Here is a 17,554-nt window from a genome sequence, read left to right as displayed (position 1 = left end):
TTTAAACAAATTAACATACTATTCAGTTTTGTTGAAAAAGGGAAACGACATTAAGACAGAAATTTAAACTAACAGGTTGCACAGTTTCATTGCCATCTGTTTCTTCTTCTTCATCATCATCATCAGAAGCTTCGTCCGCATGTTCTCTCAAGGCTCTCTTTATAGCCTGTGGTTTTAGGCTAAAGTCTCTTGCTGAATTATGCTTAACAATGTCCAGAAGCTCAGGTGCCTGTAAATAAAGTTAGAGTTTACTTTCCATCCATTGATGATTCTTTATAAGTTATTGTTACAAAAAAAAAAATCAGGAAAATAGTAGGACTTACTTTGCAATCTTTAGAGAGCTTAATTACACATTGATCAAATGTTTCCTTCTTGCGAACTAGACTGGGAATCAAACGAGTCTCCCTAAGCACCTTTGTTTTTTGTAGGGCAGGGTAACATTTTTTCTTTTTTGTTCCTTCTTCATTTTTTCTCTCCTTAACAATTTTTATTTGTTTTTAGAAAAGTAAGACAAACATAAATGACAGGGAATTTCTTTTTTAGAAATCATTGACACTTACCCCAATATAGCTTACAAACGCAAACATATTTCTTGCCAAATACTTTCCAGCATTTCTGATCACTTTATCAAATCTGTAATTACAAGATGTACAAATTTAGGTTTGAATGAGCCATTAACAAATGAATTTTTCAATATTTAGAGCTTACCGAGCTGCTTCAAATACTTTGTTTTCCTTAGATGATCGTCTTGTGAAATATTTTGTCATCCGAGAAAGAGTATCAAAGGCATCACCATGAAGTTTCAAAATGACATCAGCAGGAGTGCCTGCTTGAGGAGCACAAATGCTCAGGGAAACACCGCACTGAATGCATCGAGCCATGTGACATACTGTTTCTCTCTCTTTGGTTCTGAGTAGTTCTTTATCTAAACAAAGATTGAGGAAGAAGTAGTAATGTTTAGACATAAATAAAATAAAAAACAGATGGCAAAATATTGACATACTTCTTTCAAATGTATCATCATCTGATGGAAAGTCCAGCATTGTGAGCTCTGAATCTAGTCTTACAGTCATCCACTCAACTTCTTCCAAGCGTCCTTTAATGATTGAACATACAATACCAAGAACACCATGTTTGGTCACAGAGTTTAGGATACGCAAGTTAAGAGCAGCATTAAGCTCTTCTACTTGCTGAAAGAAAAACAAAGTTTTTTAAGCTTTGATCAGCATTTCTAAAATGGGACTTAAATTGCAGAATCCCATGGCGGAATACACCAGGTGGCTGATAAACCCCGCGCACTTCCGTAGTTACACTGTACCGCTCGCACGAGTGCGGGCGGGCTTGCCTATCGCCCCTGCCCACCGCGCTTTACGGGCCGAGCGAGTAGGTAACCCACCGGCACGTAGGAATACGGTACAGCATAACTGCAGAAGTGCGCGGGGTTAATCAGCCACCTAGTATGCATCATCCGTAAATGTAAACAATATGTATTTACTACATCTGGAAGAACACCAATTTCTTCTTGAAGCTGCTTTGTCATGTTAAGTAACAACTGACTCTCAGATTTGCTTCGAACAGTTAAATGCATTAATAATTGCACAAGTATTTTCACAATATTAACATTTTTGACTGACTTCTCAGAGCACAGAGAGCGAACTTTTTCCAGAATCTGTAATCAAACATGGTAATTATTATTAAGCAAGGAGATATTTTTTTTTAAAGTCGAGAAAACAGCAACAGGAGATTCTGACCTCTACACATTGTGAAGATTCTGCAGGTAGCCGGAGAGCAGCCACTGACAAAGCAGAACTTAAGTGCTGTGTAAGTTTTTTATCAATGGCCTCTTCATTAGTGTCATCTTCATCAGTTAAATTCTCATCGAGAAGTTCTACTAGCTTCATCACAACAGGCTCAAGTTGGTTTGCCACGCCATCCCCCATAGGTACTTGCGCTTGAAAATGAACAATAAAAGAATATGTTATTGGTTAAACTAAACTTATAAAGTCTATAAATTACAATTTATGTAGAAAATTATCGGATCTCACTCATTTCTTGAAGGAATGCTTTCCATTTATCTCTACAGTGAGCCAGGACCATTTGAAGCAACTCTAAGAAACTTTCTATTACAAGTGTAGCCAGAGTGCGATCAAATGAATCAATTTCTGAAAGGCGACAAACACAGTGCTCATATATTTTCCTGAAATTTAGAAGAACTTCGATAATTAATGAGGGCATTGAATTTAGATACATTAAGATTGTTGAGAACATCAATATCTCTAGTTGGAAAGTTTTAAAAGTAAAATTAAAACTAACCTGGCTATTTTAGCACAAGGTTTAAGTGCAGACACATTTCCAGACAGAAGTTCTTTTTTCAGTTCAGCCACATTCTGGACAACCACATTCATAACATAACGATGAAATTCTCTTTTACCTTTGACACTTGCAGCTGCAATAGTAGTTGACCAAGGCACTTCTTCCCTATAAGTTAAAAATTTAAAAAAATTATTTCCATACACCTGACAATAGCTTTCAAAAAGGTTACCAAGTATGAATATAGGTGCATGAAAAGAATTATAGACTGAGTTGATTGTTTTTAGCATGAATATGACATTGTCATAAAAAGGAAAAGGAAACATACATGTGAAGTAAGTCAAGTGTTCGAGACAAAAATGGTAGTCCTAAGATGGTTGGAGGAAGTTTAAATACTGGAGCTCTTCCAAAACGACCTTTCTTCTCTGGCTGTGATTTAGCAGTAGGAGCAATTGTAGCTTCCTTCTTATTATTGCCCCCCGTAGTTGCGCTCTGAATAAGAAGAAAGTATGAACACAAACTGATACTGACAAGATAGATAGAACACAAAAGAACCATGAACCGCAAAAATATTTCCATAATACCTTTGAAAAATCAACAAGTCTTGAATAACACTTAAATAGTGCCAACAATTTTGCACCTTGCTCAGGTGTGTTTAAACTCCAAGTATTTATGCAAAAGCACATCAAAGCCTCATATACAGCCAATGCTTGTTTAAGAACTTCAGCAGCTCGTTTGTTTTCTACAGATGAATCCATCAAACGAACATCCTCATCCTGTGGAAAAAGTGAATGGCATGTATGTTGAGGATACAGATTAAGCAACATGAACCAATCAATGAAAATATGTTGAAACATACCAAGTCGAAATTTTCAAGGCTACATCGACTCATTCCTGCAACTAGTTTTTCCAGTACATCTGTCACTTGAGTTAAAGTTCTTTCATCAACTTCATCTTCCCGATCACATGCTACTTGAACTACCTGCTGTATTAGGTAGAGTAATGCACCAACTGGCTCTTGCAGTACAGCCTCATGAATTATACTGTTCATGTGAAGAGGAGGAAGTACATCCAGGTCACATTGCTTAAGCAGATGTCCGCGTAACCAGAACAAAATTGGACCAGTGAGAGGAGCATTGCTTTCAACAACTTCAATAAGCCCTGTAATTTTATTCAAATCAAGTTAAACTAGAAAAATAAGCACAAGTTTGAATTAACTATTGAAAGTTTATTAAGTTTTCTTGTTACCTTTATAAAGACACATGCGAACTTCGGCCTGTTGGTTCAAGCATCCACGGAGTGCACCCAAGACCTCCAGACAAATTGCTTCCTTAGTGTTTGTATTGGTCCCAGGCGCTTGACTATGTACCTCAACTGAGACCTACACAAGAAATAATAAGGGAATGAAAAACTGGAAGAAATTAAAAGACAACACAGTTCTTTCAAATGAAAACAAAGGAGGACTCTTACTTGACTGAGAATGTTGAATCCACTGAAAGTGCTTGAGGATGAGCCCTGGCTTAAATGTCCCAAAGAACCGGCTTCTAAGCGTAAATTTTTTAACATTTCTATAAAACCATGAACTGCAACCTTACGAATGCTAATATCCCTGCAAATTAAGAGTATTAAGATATAAGATTAGAGAAATTTTTTGAAGTTAATGATAAAATTCAATTTTTATTCACTGTCTCTTAGCAGATGTTTTTGTCCCCTACCTTGAAAATAAAGCTTTACGGAGAACCAGTATAAGATTATCCCTTACACCAGATGCATGTAGCACTATGGGTAAAACTGCAAGAACAATATCTCTAGCAACACTCCACTGGATTACTCGAAGAAAACTCAGTAATGTGATAATTATACTTTGGTGCTCCATCACGAGAACACGCATCTCACGACACATCTGGCCAAGGCACTCTGGAATTACAATGTATTAAATTGACTGCAAATTAGGAAAAATGTCCTGCTTTGATTATCAAAATTACATACTGATATATTGTTGCACACCCTCCCCCGTGATAATGCAGTCACAAAGTCTCTGTAACACGGAGCTAGCCACATGGCGCTGATAACGCATCAGTCGTAGCAGAATAAATGTTCCAAAGTGCCACACCTGGTCAGAGGCAGAGGCAGATTCCTTCCCTCGTACTGAATTACCCCGTAACAGTTCAAATGCCAAGTTGACAAGACCTTCTTCAGCTCCAAGCTGACCATTCTTACTAAAAAAAAGAGAGAAAAAAACAGGTTTGAAGAGAAACAGAAATTAAATACATTTTTCCAAACTAACACACCAAACAAGTGTCTTTTGAAAAATAAAATTCAAAAACAAGATTAATACCAGCAATCAATTAAAATACTAATCAGGTCCTGTATATTCACTGTATTGATTCGGACATCTCTCATCCATGCAGACTCTTTCTTTTTCTCATTTTCAAGTACGCCTCTGGCTATACTTGTTCTCAGTATAGTAAAAACCTAATAAAAATATTAGTAAAATGAAGGAATATTAAAAACCAAGAGATCTTCTTATCTTTAAACAGATATGTTTCATAAAAATTCATCAACTACCTGGTCCTCATATGTAGAGACTGTAGCAATACCAAACAATATGCTGACAATAACCGGTTGTAATACTGCTTCTGGAGCTCCTTTGGCTACTTTACCCATTGTATTTACAAAATCTTTGATGGAACTGTAGCTTCCAGAGACTTTGTGGATGTGATACAGTACTGTTCCGAAAGCTTGTTTGGTTTCCTCCACTGATTCAACTTCTGTACACGTTTTAGGAAAGTTTAAAAAAGGCAAAACAATGGAGTGTTACACTTCATCAATTTTGACAGACAACCTTCAAGACACCACCTACCTATATTATCAGATTCCAGCATCTGAGAGGAAATCATATCAGAATTGCTCTTATAAGTCTTATACAGACGAGAATGAAAGTAATGATTTAGTTTCATGATAAGTTGTAGCCCATGTCTCTCTTTGCACAGTTCTAACATTTCATGAACCAAAGAAGGCAATTCTTGAGGAGAGAGTTCTTCCATACAACAACACATTTTATTAACAACTTGTAGGTGTTCCTCTGGAGCTAATGGGATGTTGCTGAAAGAGGTGCAGGCAAAGTGTGACAAAAAAACATAAGAGGCCTCAAAATCTGAAGGAACAACTTCAGAGGTCTTATTTAAGGAGACTATTCTAGCATAAAGAGGAAAATATAACAAATTTTGACTTACATGAGCATACTGGCCAGGGAGGTAACTATCTGTGGTTTCCAAGCTGATTGACAAAGAGTTTTCACAATTTGAGATTTGTATTCCTCCCCTGAGAGGGTAGTTCCACTTTGAGTAACCTTTTTTCTATCAATTAGAAGTGACAACATAGCTGGTAGAAGTTCCTTCCAACTGGCAATACGTCAAAACCAAAGGAAGTATAAGTAAGAGTTTTCAGACTAAAATGATTAATTTTGTCCCCCAGTTGTACTCACCACATGTGACTCTGAGAAGATTGGTTGTCATGACCATTTTGTTCCTTACCTCTCCGCTCACATACAATACTCATGCATAAATCACATAATTTCACTAGGTGGTTTGCAGAAAAGTTTGAAACCTCTAATTTTAATCTACTGGTGATCATGTTGGCTTTTGCTAAAGGTATGTCATGGTTTTCAAATTCATGAAGCAGCCTTTCTGTGACCTGAGGTGTAAGTAAATCTGTTGTAAGAGAGATATTTTCACCACATTGATAGGAATAATCTAGGGACGTACCTTGTATCGTAGTTGATGTGACTGGCCAGTTTGAGTGAGGCCATCAAGAAAAAATCCAAGCACTTGTGAAAACTCATCTTTTAATATGGAACGAGACACCAAAGGACCAATCTGCAAATTGTACAGTGTATTCCCTTTAACATTGAACAGTACTGTTACAAATTCCAGTAATTCAAACAAAGTAACACAACAAATTCTGAATACGCTTCGAGGTATGAGAAAATAACAGCCCTCTCAGGAGAAAAGGGTGCGGATTAAGCATAATTTCCTGAACTATTCAGCCAACAGGTGGGGTGGGAGGTTAGAATATAGGCAATGGTTTGACTAAAGTAATTTAACAAACCTCATCGATATCAAAAGACTCCACAAATTCCTGCAAACCTTTCAGTTCGTTCTTTTTTCCTAGCTTAACTAGGTTGACAATTTTTTGCTCCATCTTAAAATGTTCAGAATGTAACTCTCCAACTTCCAACTTGACTTTGTTTCCTAACTTTCCGACACTCCCGCGCTCCGCGCCTCCACTTTTGTTTGTTTATTTACATTGCAGTGTTGCCAAGCTCTGTTGACAAACAGCCAACGTCACCCGAAAAAAAAGCCCTTCTTTCCATTTTTTGCGATGATAGGTTTGATAATTCAAGCTAGTGAGATTCAAGATGAAAATAGAATTGTAATAGTAAAAAAAAAAAAGTATATGATATTTCATCCTTTACGGTACAATTAACACATTTTTATTCCAAAAATAAATATGACAGCGATACATAATTAAAAGACTTTTGGCCGTTTATTAGGTAGTCTTCTTTGCACAAATAATGTACATAGATAATGCAAAGCAACAATTATGAAAATATCATAAGCTTTTCTTGATATTTTAATACTGCATCATGCCATTCTTTCAACATGAGATGAAATAACTCCTGAAAAGACGTTAAAATATTTTATAACAAATATGTGTTCTAGAGAAGATTTCATGTTTTAAAGAATGGTATGAAACAAACCTCTGCTCCCTCTGCATTGATGATTCCAATTATGCTGATGGGTACTTTTTTTCTGAGTGTATAGCCTAGTTGTCGACGGCCAACAGCAAAAATGACAGGAACTTGTTGGGTCCTTCCCTCTTCTCTTATCTCAATTATAGTCTCATCCAATCCTCCTAAAAAAATTAAAAAAAATTAAAAAAATTCAATAGACTCTTACATATTTGATTTGAACTGTGCTGTAAATAGAACAATGTCTGAAAACTCATTTCCATTTACCAGGGCCTTCTACTGGTTCAAGATCTGGTGCAATTATTATCGTTTTCAGTTTTTTAAGCATAAGGAACTTTTTAACTTCTCGTATTCCAAGAATGAAACGTCGTTTGGCGTGTGCTTTGATAGGGTCTTTCTTGTGGTGCCGATCTTGAAACCTATAAATTTCTTTCAACAAATTTGTGACAGCCTCATCCAGTTCCTGACATCTGATGTTATTGCAATAACTGCAAACGAAAGTCACCAAAATATATTAACTGTTTTAAGCTAACACATTCTAGGTTTTCAATATGACAAAGTGAGTTTTGGCCCAGTGAGAAATGAGTTTTCTTCAATGTCGATTCAACGTCAAAACGTCAATTTGTCCCCCAAAATCCACATCTTTTTAATGTTTCGACGTCGATTTGACGTTGAATCCCATTTCTCACTTGGTGGGTACTTACCTTCTGAATTTTCTGCTGTGTAAGGGAGAGGGCGAATGAATTACTTCAATATCATCATGACGTTTGAATGTTTGTCCATCAAGTTTGTCAACCTCCTCCTGCTTCTCTTGATTCAATTCTTCTTCTTGAGGCACTGCAGAGATAAGCTCTTCATCATTGTTTTCACTCATAATATGAAGAGAATTCAATTCACAACAAATAGTTCCAACAAGTAATTCACTACACTCATTGAGACAGTTTAAACTTTTGCTAGCGCACATGTTTATATTTTTCTGTTCCTTCTTCTTGTGCCGTTCATTCATAATTACTTGCTTTAGCTTGGAGAGTCTTTTCTTAGGAGGTTTTTCTCTGAATTTTCCTCTCTTACGAATTGGGTTAGATGAATCTAGTATGTTCCCACAAATTTTTCTCTTCTCAAGGTCTCTGAACTTTAATCTGTGATTGTGATCTGTTAGAGTCGAACGTTTTGATGTTTGACATGTTTCCTGCAATGTAAAAAAGGATTAAAATATTGGCTTTTATACTGTTAAATGGATACACAATTATATTTTTGAAGCAATTATCTACCTTTAAGAAGTCCACAATATTGACAGAAATTGGATCTTTTCTGCATGGCTGATTGCTTCTTGATTTTCTCTTTGATTTTATCTTTTTATCTTTTATTTCTTGGCTTTCAGTGGACTCAAAATTTTCATGTTTAATAGAGCATTTTGATAAAAATTGCAAAGCAACAGAAAGGTCAGGGAAATCTTTTTCTAGTAGAGGTGGAGTTTTAGAAATAATTGGAGAATTTGGGGCAGTGTCTGATTGAGTCCACTTTTCTTTTAGGCTGCCATCAATCAGATGGACTCCAGAATCATGAGGAGGTAACTTTGATGTAGTTGGTTCTTTACTTTTCACCTTATTTCCCAGATTCAATTGACACGACTTAGATCTATTTGTGAGATTATCATTAATGCTTATTAAAGATGGAAGGTGCTCAGAGGTTGTTATTCCCTTTTCAGCATTAGGTAATTTAGCACTTTGATTTAAAATACTTTTCCAGGTTATGCCAACTTGTAACTTCTGAGCAAATGTTTCATTTGAAGTACTGTTCTTGAGGACACGTATTTTTTGCCCCTCTGCTACATTTGGCCATGAGCTGTCGTGGGACGGGATAGAGCTATTGCGTTCAATTCCAACTTCATTGCAATGTTTGCTACTTCCAAGACCAAAATCTGAGTTAGAATGTGGTGTTGCATCTTGATACAGAACAGAATTGGGAGTGTGCTCTCCATCTGAACTTATTTGTTGCGTCTCAGCATGAGAAAGAGTCAATCCAACCACTTGCCTCGGTGATCTTCTACCATGAAAATCAATGTACCAAGGAACATCTTGATTTTCAGTTTGGTCAGTTGAATACTTATTCGCGTCACATTCTTTTGGATTCAAACTCATGGCACTACAATTATGAATCAAACCATAAAGAAATAAGTGACAGAGTATGTAAACACTCAACAAAGGCGAATTCTCCTCCACCACAAGTTGTCATGCAATAAATATGAAACATACAATTAATTCGGTTATTAGACAGTATGTAAATATCAGTAGCACTGAAATGTGAACAGAACAGGTTCCAAAACTAGGCCGATGAAACTAGAGGTGGGACCCCATCCCATCTGTCCAGGTGTCGTCGTCTGTTGCTGCTGTTGTTTTGTTGTTTGTTTACTTTTTGCCTTGTAAAATTTCGGCAGTTTCGGCTGCTCTTCTAAAAGGCGGTGACGGGAGAATTCCCCTTCCCCGCGCGCGAGGCTGCAAACCCATTTCTCAATCGAACTACGCTTCTCCTGGCTTCTCTCACCTTATTTCATTCATAACTACAAAACATCAATTTACTGTATTTGATCGTATAGCCCCACTCGATGATTGAAACGTTTATTTCCATTTCCTCACCGCCGTTTGGTGGCGTCACCTATCGGCAGCGAACATGAAATTGGCGCCATTAACAGCCCTCCAGCTGCAGTCGTGGAATGACCGTCTCTCCCAATATTGTTGCTCATTGTTGACCGCGTTGTCTTTGTTTTGGTGAGTTGCTTGAGTTTACAACCCTTACATGATCCCCATCCTGGATTGAATCAAGTCGCTCTTGGCAAATTTGCTCTTTTCTCGTCGCTATGTCGTAGTGGTTTAGTGAGCTGCATCGTGGCGATCTGAAGACAACGGGGGACGCCGCCCTGGCCGCCCTGATGGACACGAACTGCGTCGAGGTGGAGGACGAAAACGCGATTGATCAAAACGGCCTCAACATTGAGCAGGTGCCCGTCGTCGCGCTCCCCTGCGACCCTCTAGGCGAGTCCTCGTCCGTGTCCTTCGTGGTATGCGACGGCGAGGTGGAGGTGAGCTCGCTTGGCGCACGGAGGGGATCCCGTCGACGGGCCACCCCCGCGATCCGACTGGTGCACGTTAGCCTGCCGTTGTTGCCTCCCGCAGGAACAGCAGTGTGACCTCAAAGATGGACAGGTCCAGGATGACGGAGAGGTGCTGCTCGTTCAGGGGTTGCAAGACTTCCAGGTCAGTTCAATAAGAAAAGAACGCGCAAAAAATACTCCTGAAAAGGCGATTTTGAACACCTGTAATTTCATATCCCGCTACTGACTCGCACCCTCAAACACCAAACACCCCTTGTCTTTCAGGGTGTCGTGTCGACAGAAACCGTCGTTGTGGACGACTGCAGCTCGGGCATGGGTGGCGCTAGCGCCAACGGCATCACGCCCTTCCAACAGTACCAGCCCGTGGTCGTGCAGGGCTTCGTCACCAGCTCGGGCGAGGTCGTGCACGTGGTACGTCCGAATCGGTCAGAGGGTTTCGCATCAACGGCAGCGACAACGAGGCGCGCTTCATCCGACAGGTGCAGCAAGACACACCTCCCAACGGCGGGCACAGGGTGGTGACCTCACAGCCTCAGACCTACCAACAACCTTACCAGCAGCCGGCGATGCACCCCGATCTGTACCGCCTCATCAAGATGTTCCCAGACTTCAGCCCCAAGACTTTGCACAGAATATTCGGTATGATGTGGATACATCTATACACCGTGTAGCCACCATAGTGGCTTTTGCCAGTCCGTCCCTGGTTCTATAACAGCGCTTTTGACAGTCATGTGCCACTGCGACCTAAAGCGCGCCCTGGACCAGGCGCTGTTTGCAAGGCAGTTCCGTCAGCTGGATTCGGCGCCGTCCTACAGCCCGGTCGCACCCTCCGCCGCGAGCGCCCACTTCCATCCAGGCCCGTACCGCAGCCCGAGGCAGCCGTACATGCAGGTGAGCTGAGAGTCGAGGAGGTACTACATGTGTCTGCAGACCACGGATCGAGCCACCCTCCCGGTCGCAGATGGGGGTGGACTTTGGCTCCAGCGACGTGTACCTGCACCGGGGCTTGGGGCGGCCGCCCCACGCGGCCCCTCCGCAGCCACCCCTGCTGCAGTCGAGCCAGCATCCTATCCTGCTGTACCAGCAGGCGCAACAGGCAGATCCCCGGCTTGCCAAGCAGGCGTCCATCAACACCCTGGTGCAGCAGGACGTCGACGACGCCGAGGTGGTGCACATCAGCCTTCCCTCCGACGGTCACAACCCCGTCAGTCTTGCCGATGGCCTGGGGCTGCTGGCTGGAGGCGTCATGGACGGAGCCTTGGAAGTGCCAGGAGATCCTGGCGGCGACAATCTTGAGCAATGCAGCAAGGCTAGTATTAAGGTAAGAAGAATCGATGATGGACTGCCAGGGCAGAATTTGAACGATTATAGGAACTTTCTGGATTTTAAAACTTTAGCTTTTCTTTACTTGCATTCTCTATAGTTCATTTATCCAATCTGATATTTCTGATGGATGCCGCAGGGACCAGAGACAGATTTAAAGAGCGAACTTCCAGACTTGACTGATGCAGCCATGAAGGACACTGAATGCATTGAAGTGGTAACATCTCAGGCAACAATCGTATGCTAAGATGTAATATTTATAAAAATAGCACAACGATTTTGCAATATAGCATACTGATAGCTGTACATAGAATAATTGTATACTGTTCCAGTTTGGGTACTCGTAATAACAATTTCTAAAACATACAATTTGGTTTCTTTTCCCCTTGACAAGAGAGAGTTAAAAAGACAGTATTTGGTTTGGAAGACATGGATGTTTAATGCCGTAAAATAGACTATACAAAATCAACAAAGTTGTTTGAAAACTTTACACACTTAACAATATTCAATAGAAAACACTTTGCTATCAAATCCATCTGAATGAAAACTCATACAATACTGATATAATAACCCTCCTAATAAGGCACTATAGTTTAACTGGTTAAGAGTTATTATACAAATTTTAATGAGTTTAGTTTTTGAGAGATAAAAACAAGGCAACTATTTTATTTCATTTTTGTTTGGAAGAAACCTAGAATTATAACACACATTATTTGTCATGATCAGATATGCTGAATTCAAATTTAGTTTCCTAACACATTATCTCTTTGCTGCTGCCAAAGCATTAACTAAATAAATCCAAAACTCTTATATTTTATGATATAAACACACAGTTTCCCAATTATTTGCTTTTTTTTCTGAGGTTCACCTTATCTAAGAAGAGTCTTTGGTAAGTGTTTACAAATAATGCTCCATCCATCTCATAATCATAATGGCAAGAAGTAGGAGGTAGATGGTTTGCAGTATCAGCAAACACTGTATAAGTCAATTTCATATTGCCAAACTGATTTCTGGAACTCCATAATACCATTTAAAAAAAAGGACACATCAAGTTGATTGTGGTTTTTGAATTTGAATTCATAGCACTGTGTAGAAAATGTCTACACAGCGCTAAGCCGCCGTCACTGAATTGGTGCCTGCATTTGTTGCTGAGGCTGAAGGAGTTGAGAGGACTGTGGTAGTTGAGTTTGGGACTGCTGCTGCTGCTGTTGGGTTTGCGCCAGTTGACGAAGCTGTTTCAAGACTGTCTCCAACAGTTTCTTCTTATCTCTCTCACTCTTTTTCAGTACAGAGAACATTGTTCGCTTATCTGCCTCCCGAAGCCTGTAGAAGCAATATGAAAATGAAGATAAAACAGTGCCAGAAACATAGATAAATTATCTAAGAAATGAAAGGTGTTGCTTACTTCTCAACTAGAATTGTTGCAGTGCTTGGATTCACATGCTGATATTTGCTATTCTCCTGACCATAGTCATGAAAGTATGTCGGCCAGTCCCAAGTCATGAATAGATCTAGGAGTTGTCTCAGATCAGCAAAGTACCTCAGAAGAACCTGTTCTTCCAAACCAGGCACAGGTTCAGAAGCCGCAAACTCTGGAGATAGGAATAAGGAATATTTGGTACCAGATTCAAAAGTTTGGACAATTTAGGTAAAGCAGTGATATTGAATTCTTACGTTCACACTGAATGGTGTCCAGATTAATCTGCTGTAATGCACCCATAGAAATTTGTTTAACATCATCACTCAGCATCAAACCCATCAAGGAATTAGCTATGTGTTCACAAGCAGTACAGCAGGCTTGTTGAGCAACTTCATCCTGTATTTAAAACAAAAAACAAAAAACAACCTGTATGTGAACTCAGACCACCTAGCTGTAATTCCAAATATTTTATCACAGTAATTTAGTAGATGAGCTCACTGGTAAGTTTGTAAAGGAAAGGAAAGTACTTTGAAGAAAAGCTATAAGATCTGTTACAAATGAAGAGGCATGGCCTTGAGGTTCCACTAGCAACCAATCATAGTTCTCCAGCTCAAGGAATTCCCCAACTTTGCCTCGAAGCTTGTCACATATTTGACGCTCAGCATCATCGCGTGCCACTCGAAACATAGCTGACTGGCCTTGGGATCGAAGAGTCAAATGACCATCAGTGCGATTAGACCTGAAGGAAAGAAATAGTACCAGTACTATAAATATTTTTGAGAGGCAGAACCAAGCATGTCAGTAAATAATTCTTACCCAGAAATGTTAGATACAAATTCCTCCAAGAAGACAGTGGCATTTTCAAGGTACCCAGTGTCAATTATAATCTGTACAACTTGCAAAAGTGCCAAACTCGGTTTACGAAAAATGGATGTGAGACATCCAGAAAAAGTTCTGGTGAGAAGAAGATTGGTTGATTTCCGTATCATGTCATCCACCTCGCCTTGACTGCAAATATTTTGAAGAATTATTCTAGTAAAATATGGCAGAACTGGAGTAGGTATTAGGATTATATTTATACTGTTAAATACCTAAGATTCAGGTCTTCAGAAAATTTCAGGCAGGCATAAATAAATTCTTTTACTTGCTGATACACTTTTGGTACCATGGAAGAAAATGGAAAAATTTTAGGGCAGGGTGCAGTTTCTAATGATTCATCATGAAATGGAAATGAACTCAAAACATTATCATATTCTTCCTGAGTTTCAACCTAAAATCGATTAATGTTAACATTAGATTAAAATTCACAAAACTTCAAACAGGGCATCTTTAGCACAGAAAGGGGCACAAATTTCCAACAACTTAAGAACTGACCTCAATTGGTAAGAAACATTCTTCATCAAGTATCTCACGAAACACCTGTACCCATCTTTGCATAAGAACTTCATTATAATGATCTCGAATTTCAGTTAGAAGTTCCAAAAGTTGGTTCACAGGATAACCATAATTCTGGTGAAAACAAAAAAGGAAAGCATCAAGTAAACACTGATATCCAGCAAAAACGAAAATGAATATAAAACTTACCTGTAGAGTAGTGAGAAACAACATTATCAGGTTCTTAATCTTAAGCATTAATGTTGCATCAGTACAGTAAGCCTGCAACAATTTTTCACCAAATCAGTATCATAATAAGAGAAGCTGAAGGTTGGAAAAACAGTCTTTGATTTTGAGGTAAACTTACAGAGTGAGTCCGCAATGCATTCACAATTTTACTCAAAGCCATGCCCCACAGTTCATCCAAGTATGACCTGCTCACAAGTCCATTTCCAGTGTTGAGGAGATGGTCCTCAGTCACCAAGAAACCCACAATTCCATAAATGTAGGTTCGGTAGCCTTCTAAGGACTCATGCTAAAAGAATATTTTCATTCACTGATTAATATCAACCCCTCTTGATGTAAGTATTAATACTGAGCACTATTTAAAACTATGTACCATGTTAGTAGGAGGCTGCAAGACAAGACGGGCTTGTTGTTTTCTTTGCTGACGATAATATGTCTCAAATGTATCTCTTGATCCCAGAACCGAAAAAATATGCAAACATCTGTACACAGGTGAAAAATCAATGAGGTCTTGTGCACTCAGATCCTCTTCATCATATTCATTTTCATCAGTCTCAATTTTGCCTTTAAAAAAATATTTGTATTGATTAGATAAAGAGAATACTGTAGTCAACACAAAACTGCAAAAAGATATACAGACCAGTAAAAGGATTAGGGGGAGGTACAACATTCCGTTTCTTTATCCCACCGACTGTGCCAGGATCTCCGCCCATTTGCTCTGCAGTCTTGAAAAGTGCATGACATAGACAGTTCAGTAAGAAAATACAAAGGGTTCAAGTTTAGAGCTAAGTAACTTCACAAAAAGTTTACATACATGTCTCATGGCAACTTCACCAATTTTGGGAGAGAATTTTCTGATATTTTCAAGAAAGTCTTTTAAGTCAGACATTGAGGCATCCTTGATGTTTTCACGGAGCCTAGAAATTAAAAACAATACACAATAATTGAACAGCAAGAATCGAATATTTAAAATAACAAAAGTTCAAGTTCTGAGATTACAATACATACTTAGGAATACTATCCCTCATTTGATGAGCAAACTGATAGTTGGCAACTCTTGGGAGGTATAGATGTTCTAATTGTTCCAGTGTTTTAAGGGCAGGGTAGTATCTGTAATTTTACCAAGATAAAATAAAGAAAGATTATCATAGATTATTCAAAACAATCAATTTCACAAAAACTGACTTATTAATTTTGTTTTATACCTTTTTTCTTGCATTTGTCTCTGTAATTTAGCATAGGTAGATAACACAGGAAGACATATAGTTAAACTATCAATTGCTGAGGCAATGTTGCTCTCAACACGCCTTGCTTGTACAAGCTCTTCTCCCTTAGAAATGACTCGGTTTGCTGACTGTTGTAATTCTTCATCCAGACGTACAACTTCAGTCTACATTGTGCCAGAAAAGAATAATTTAATCAAATTGATATAATATACTATAAATATGACGTATATGCAAAAAGATAGAATTGTGTCTTACATTAAGCTTCTGGGCTTGAGTTCGAACCTGCAGCAGTTCTCTGATAGAATCAATGAAACCTTGATAATGAAAATTGCACATTCGCTCGATGTCTTTGTCATGACTTTTGATGCGGGCGTCAAGGCACTCCATAAACTTCTGATGTTCGTCTCCATCGTAGATAGCTCTGGAAAACAGTAATATAAAAATTAACATTGAAAGAACTGTTAGCAAAGGAAGCAAAATGCAAACTGAGCCCATTTAGACGAACGCTTCAAAAGAAACATAAACAGAAGTTATATTTGTATAACCCCCCACTCTTCCACCTCACCTTACAACAACAGATACACCACTAACTTCATTAGTTTCCAACTCTGACAACAAGTGTTCAAACTGTGGTTGCAAACTAAGGTTGAAAATAGTTGGTCTCCTGGCCGAGTGAGCCATGTCCCAGTTTCTCTCTTTATCGTGATCCATTTGAAACAGGACACAAATTTCCAGTAACTAAATTTTATCCTGAGTAGTCATATGAGAGGTGTCAGAGAGGGAGCAAAGAGAGTTGTATTGACACCTAGGTGTGAAACTGTCAAAGACAGGTGCAAAAGTGTGAAGGTTACTTTCACAGGAGAGTGGTCTTGAATTAATGCAGGGCACAGAGCCGACTGGACGGAAAGAGAGGGGGCTACAGATTTTGGGGTGGCTTGTGGAGGGTGGAGTGGGTTGTAAGAGGAGAAGGGCTGGAGGGTGGGGCATGATATTGATTTTGCACCCTTCAGGGGGCTTCCATAGAGGGTGGCTCTCGGCTGTCCCCTGGTCCACAGGTTCTCACCTGAAAGTAGGGCCCCAATATTCATCTATGCCCTCAATTTCTTGCAGCAGCAACTCATGCCGCTGCGATTTCGAATCTTGGGCACCATTGTCAGCCATCGTGAAAAATAATCTGAGATTACTTTTTCGGTAAAATATCAAAAGCAACCTCTGAGAGGCACCATATTTGTTGTGCTTTGGTTAGACGGTCGGGGGAGGAAACTGAAGTGGACAAACTACTTCTTTTTATCTTGGAGAAAATAAATATTTGAGGGTCTAACAACTGAACAATCAAACAAAAAAACGTTTTAAAGCATAAAAATAAACGTTACAGAATGTTGTTGTGATACCTTCATGGAAAAAAAGGATACGACCAAAACCAATCGACAGTTGTGGCGTTTGCAAACCTGACGGGAATCTTGCCGCCCAACGCATTCAAAATTATGTCAAAACTTCTCTGTCTTTTTTCTAGCCATAATGGAGAGATTGCCCAAAGATTGTGTTAAAAAAATAGGAAGTTTAACATAACGCTAATTTTCTTTACAATTTCCTCTCGTTCAACCCACGTCTTCTGAAAAACACTTAGTTGTGACGATCTGGGGAAGACGAGTCAGGTTGTCGTCGGCCACGCCTTCTGCTATCTGTTATGAAAGAGACGAGCTGCTAAGCGCTATCTCTTTAAGAGATTTTGGGACGAAGGAACGAACGAACGGACGGAACGAACGAACGGACGGACGGACGGAACGATT

The 17,554-nt window shown here is 39.3% G+C and overlaps 4 protein-coding genes across 9 annotated transcripts; 1 reads left to right on the top strand and 3 right to left on the bottom strand.

Annotated features, from left to right (window-relative positions):
- LOC113214549 (Fanconi anemia group I protein) lies at positions 1-6,607 on the bottom strand. The gene is made up of 23 exons (XM_052269079.1): positions 6,421-6,607; positions 6,078-6,188; positions 5,798-6,006; positions 5,547-5,714; positions 5,174-5,415; positions 4,879-5,081; positions 4,649-4,785; positions 4,300-4,529; positions 4,026-4,227; positions 3,781-3,919; positions 3,559-3,691; positions 3,170-3,471; positions 2,895-3,086; positions 2,639-2,802; positions 2,314-2,478; positions 2,046-2,197; positions 1,752-1,951; positions 1,496-1,669; positions 1,004-1,190; positions 709-925; positions 561-633; positions 324-476; positions 1-229 (listed from the first exon to the last, which is right to left on the bottom strand). The coding sequence occupies exons 1-23, from the start codon at positions 6,511-6,513 to the stop codon at positions 23-25; spliced, it is 4,053 nt and encodes a 1,350-aa protein (XP_052125039.1). The 5' UTR covers positions 6,514-6,607; the 3' UTR covers positions 1-22.
- A 175-nt stretch (positions 6,608-6,782) lies between these two features.
- Positions 6,783-9,492, bottom strand: LOC113214555 (selenocysteine insertion sequence-binding protein 2). Of its 2 annotated transcripts, XM_026433956.2 has the most exons (6): positions 9,319-9,492; positions 8,335-9,208; positions 7,768-8,252; positions 7,331-7,551; positions 7,073-7,227; positions 6,783-6,991 (listed from the first exon to the last, which is right to left on the bottom strand). In XM_026433956.2, exons 2-6 carry the CDS (start codon positions 9,202-9,204, stop codon positions 6,914-6,916), a joined length of 1,809 nt encoding a protein of 602 aa, XP_026289741.1. In that variant the 5' UTR covers positions 9,205-9,208; positions 9,319-9,492; the 3' UTR covers positions 6,783-6,913. The 2 variants fall into 2 exon arrangements, with proteins under 2 accessions (XP_026289741.1, XP_026289740.1); XM_026433955.2 differs by having other exon boundaries at positions 8,335-9,492.
- A 61-nt stretch (positions 9,493-9,553) lies between these two features.
- LOC113214557 (uncharacterized) lies at positions 9,554-11,867 on the top strand. 2 transcript variants are annotated; one of them, XM_026433963.2, is made up of 8 exons: positions 9,554-9,831; positions 9,930-10,142; positions 10,237-10,317; positions 10,440-10,586; positions 10,655-10,814; positions 10,903-11,066; positions 11,137-11,496; positions 11,638-11,867. In XM_026433963.2, exons 2-8 carry the CDS (start codon positions 9,993-9,995, stop codon positions 11,743-11,745), a joined length of 1,170 nt encoding a protein of 389 aa, XP_026289748.1. In that variant the 5' UTR covers positions 9,554-9,831; positions 9,930-9,992; the 3' UTR covers positions 11,746-11,867. The 2 variants fall into 2 exon arrangements, with proteins under 2 accessions (XP_026289748.1, XP_052125042.1); XM_052269082.1 differs by lacking the exon at positions 9,554-9,831 and having other exon boundaries at positions 9,846-10,142.
- Positions 11,868-11,912: 45 nt separating this feature from the next.
- LOC113214550 (exocyst complex component 6) lies at positions 11,913-17,506 on the bottom strand. 4 transcript variants are annotated; one of them, XM_052269080.1, is made up of 17 exons: positions 16,828-17,316; positions 16,330-16,581; positions 16,020-16,185; positions 15,744-15,928; positions 15,547-15,648; positions 15,353-15,455; positions 15,179-15,263; positions 14,912-15,102; positions 14,660-14,827; positions 14,503-14,574; positions 14,293-14,427; positions 14,010-14,188; positions 13,735-13,926; positions 13,417-13,657; positions 13,173-13,314; positions 12,904-13,090; positions 11,913-12,821 (listed from the first exon to the last, which is right to left on the bottom strand). In XM_052269080.1, exons 2-17 carry the CDS (start codon positions 16,473-16,475, stop codon positions 12,620-12,622), a joined length of 2,496 nt encoding a protein of 831 aa, XP_052125040.1. In that variant the 5' UTR covers positions 16,476-16,581; positions 16,828-17,316; the 3' UTR covers positions 11,913-12,619. The 4 variants fall into 4 exon arrangements, with proteins under 4 accessions (XP_052125040.1, XP_026289730.1, XP_052125041.1 ...); XM_026433945.2 differs by lacking the exons at positions 16,330-16,581; positions 16,828-17,316 and adding an exon at positions 17,372-17,506; XM_052269081.1 differs by lacking the exons at positions 16,330-16,581; positions 16,828-17,316 and adding an exon at positions 17,350-17,486.
- Positions 17,507-17,554: the final 48 nt, after the last annotated feature.

This window comes from Frankliniella occidentalis, unplaced genomic scaffold (assembly GCF_000697945.3).
Source record: "Frankliniella occidentalis isolate FOCC.00 unplaced genomic scaffold, Focc_3.1 Scaffold82, whole genome shotgun sequence".
Classification (NCBI taxonomy): Eukaryota; Metazoa; Arthropoda; class Insecta; order Thysanoptera; family Thripidae; genus Frankliniella; species Frankliniella occidentalis.
The sequence above is the reverse complement of the archived record's forward strand: the minus strand, read 5'-3'. Positions and strand labels throughout refer to the sequence as shown.

Coding starts and splice junctions, on each gene's coding strand:
- LOC113214550 (XM_052269080.1), bottom strand. CDS start 16,475: ATGGATCACGATAAAGAGAGAAACTGGGACATGGCTCACTCGGCCAGG. Junction 14,575..14,659: donor ATGCATTGCGGACTCACTCT/GTAAGTTTACCT, acceptor AAATTGTTGCAG/GCTTACTGTACTGATGCAAC. Junction 13,658..13,734: donor TTTGTATCTAACATTTCTGG/GTAAGAATTATT, acceptor TCTTTCCTTCAG/GTCTAATCGCACTGATGGTC.
- LOC113214549 (XM_052269079.1), bottom strand. CDS start 6,513: ATGGAGCAAAAAATTGTCAACCTAGTTAAGCTAGGAAAAAAGAACGAA. Junction 6,189..6,420: donor AGTCTTTTGATATCGATGAG/GTTTGTTAAATT, acceptor TACAATTTGCAG/ATTGGTCCTTTGGTGTCTCG. Junction 4,786..4,878: donor TCTCTACATATGAGGACCAG/GTAGTTGATGAA, acceptor TATTTTTATTAG/GTTTTTACTATACTGAGAAC.
- LOC113214555 (XM_026433955.2), bottom strand. CDS start 9,204: ATGAGTTTGAATCCAAAAGAATGTGACGCGAATAAGTATTCAACTGAC. Junction 7,552..7,767: donor CACAGCAGAAAATTCAGAAG/GTAAGTACCCAC, acceptor TTTCGTTTGCAG/TTATTGCAATAACATCAGAT. Junction 7,228..7,330: donor TGAACCAGTAGAAGGCCCTG/GTAAATGGAAAT, acceptor TAATTTTTTTAG/GAGGATTGGATGAGACTATA.
- LOC113214557 (XM_026433963.2), top strand. CDS start 9,993: ATGGACACGAACTGCGTCGAGGTGGAGGACGAAAACGCGATTGATCAA. Junction 10,143..10,236: donor TATGCGACGGCGAGGTGGAG/GTGAGCTCGCTT, acceptor TGCCTCCCGCAG/GAACAGCAGTGTGACCTCAA. Junction 11,497..11,637: donor GCAGCAAGGCTAGTATTAAG/GTAAGAAGAATC, acceptor TGGATGCCGCAG/GGACCAGAGACAGATTTAAA.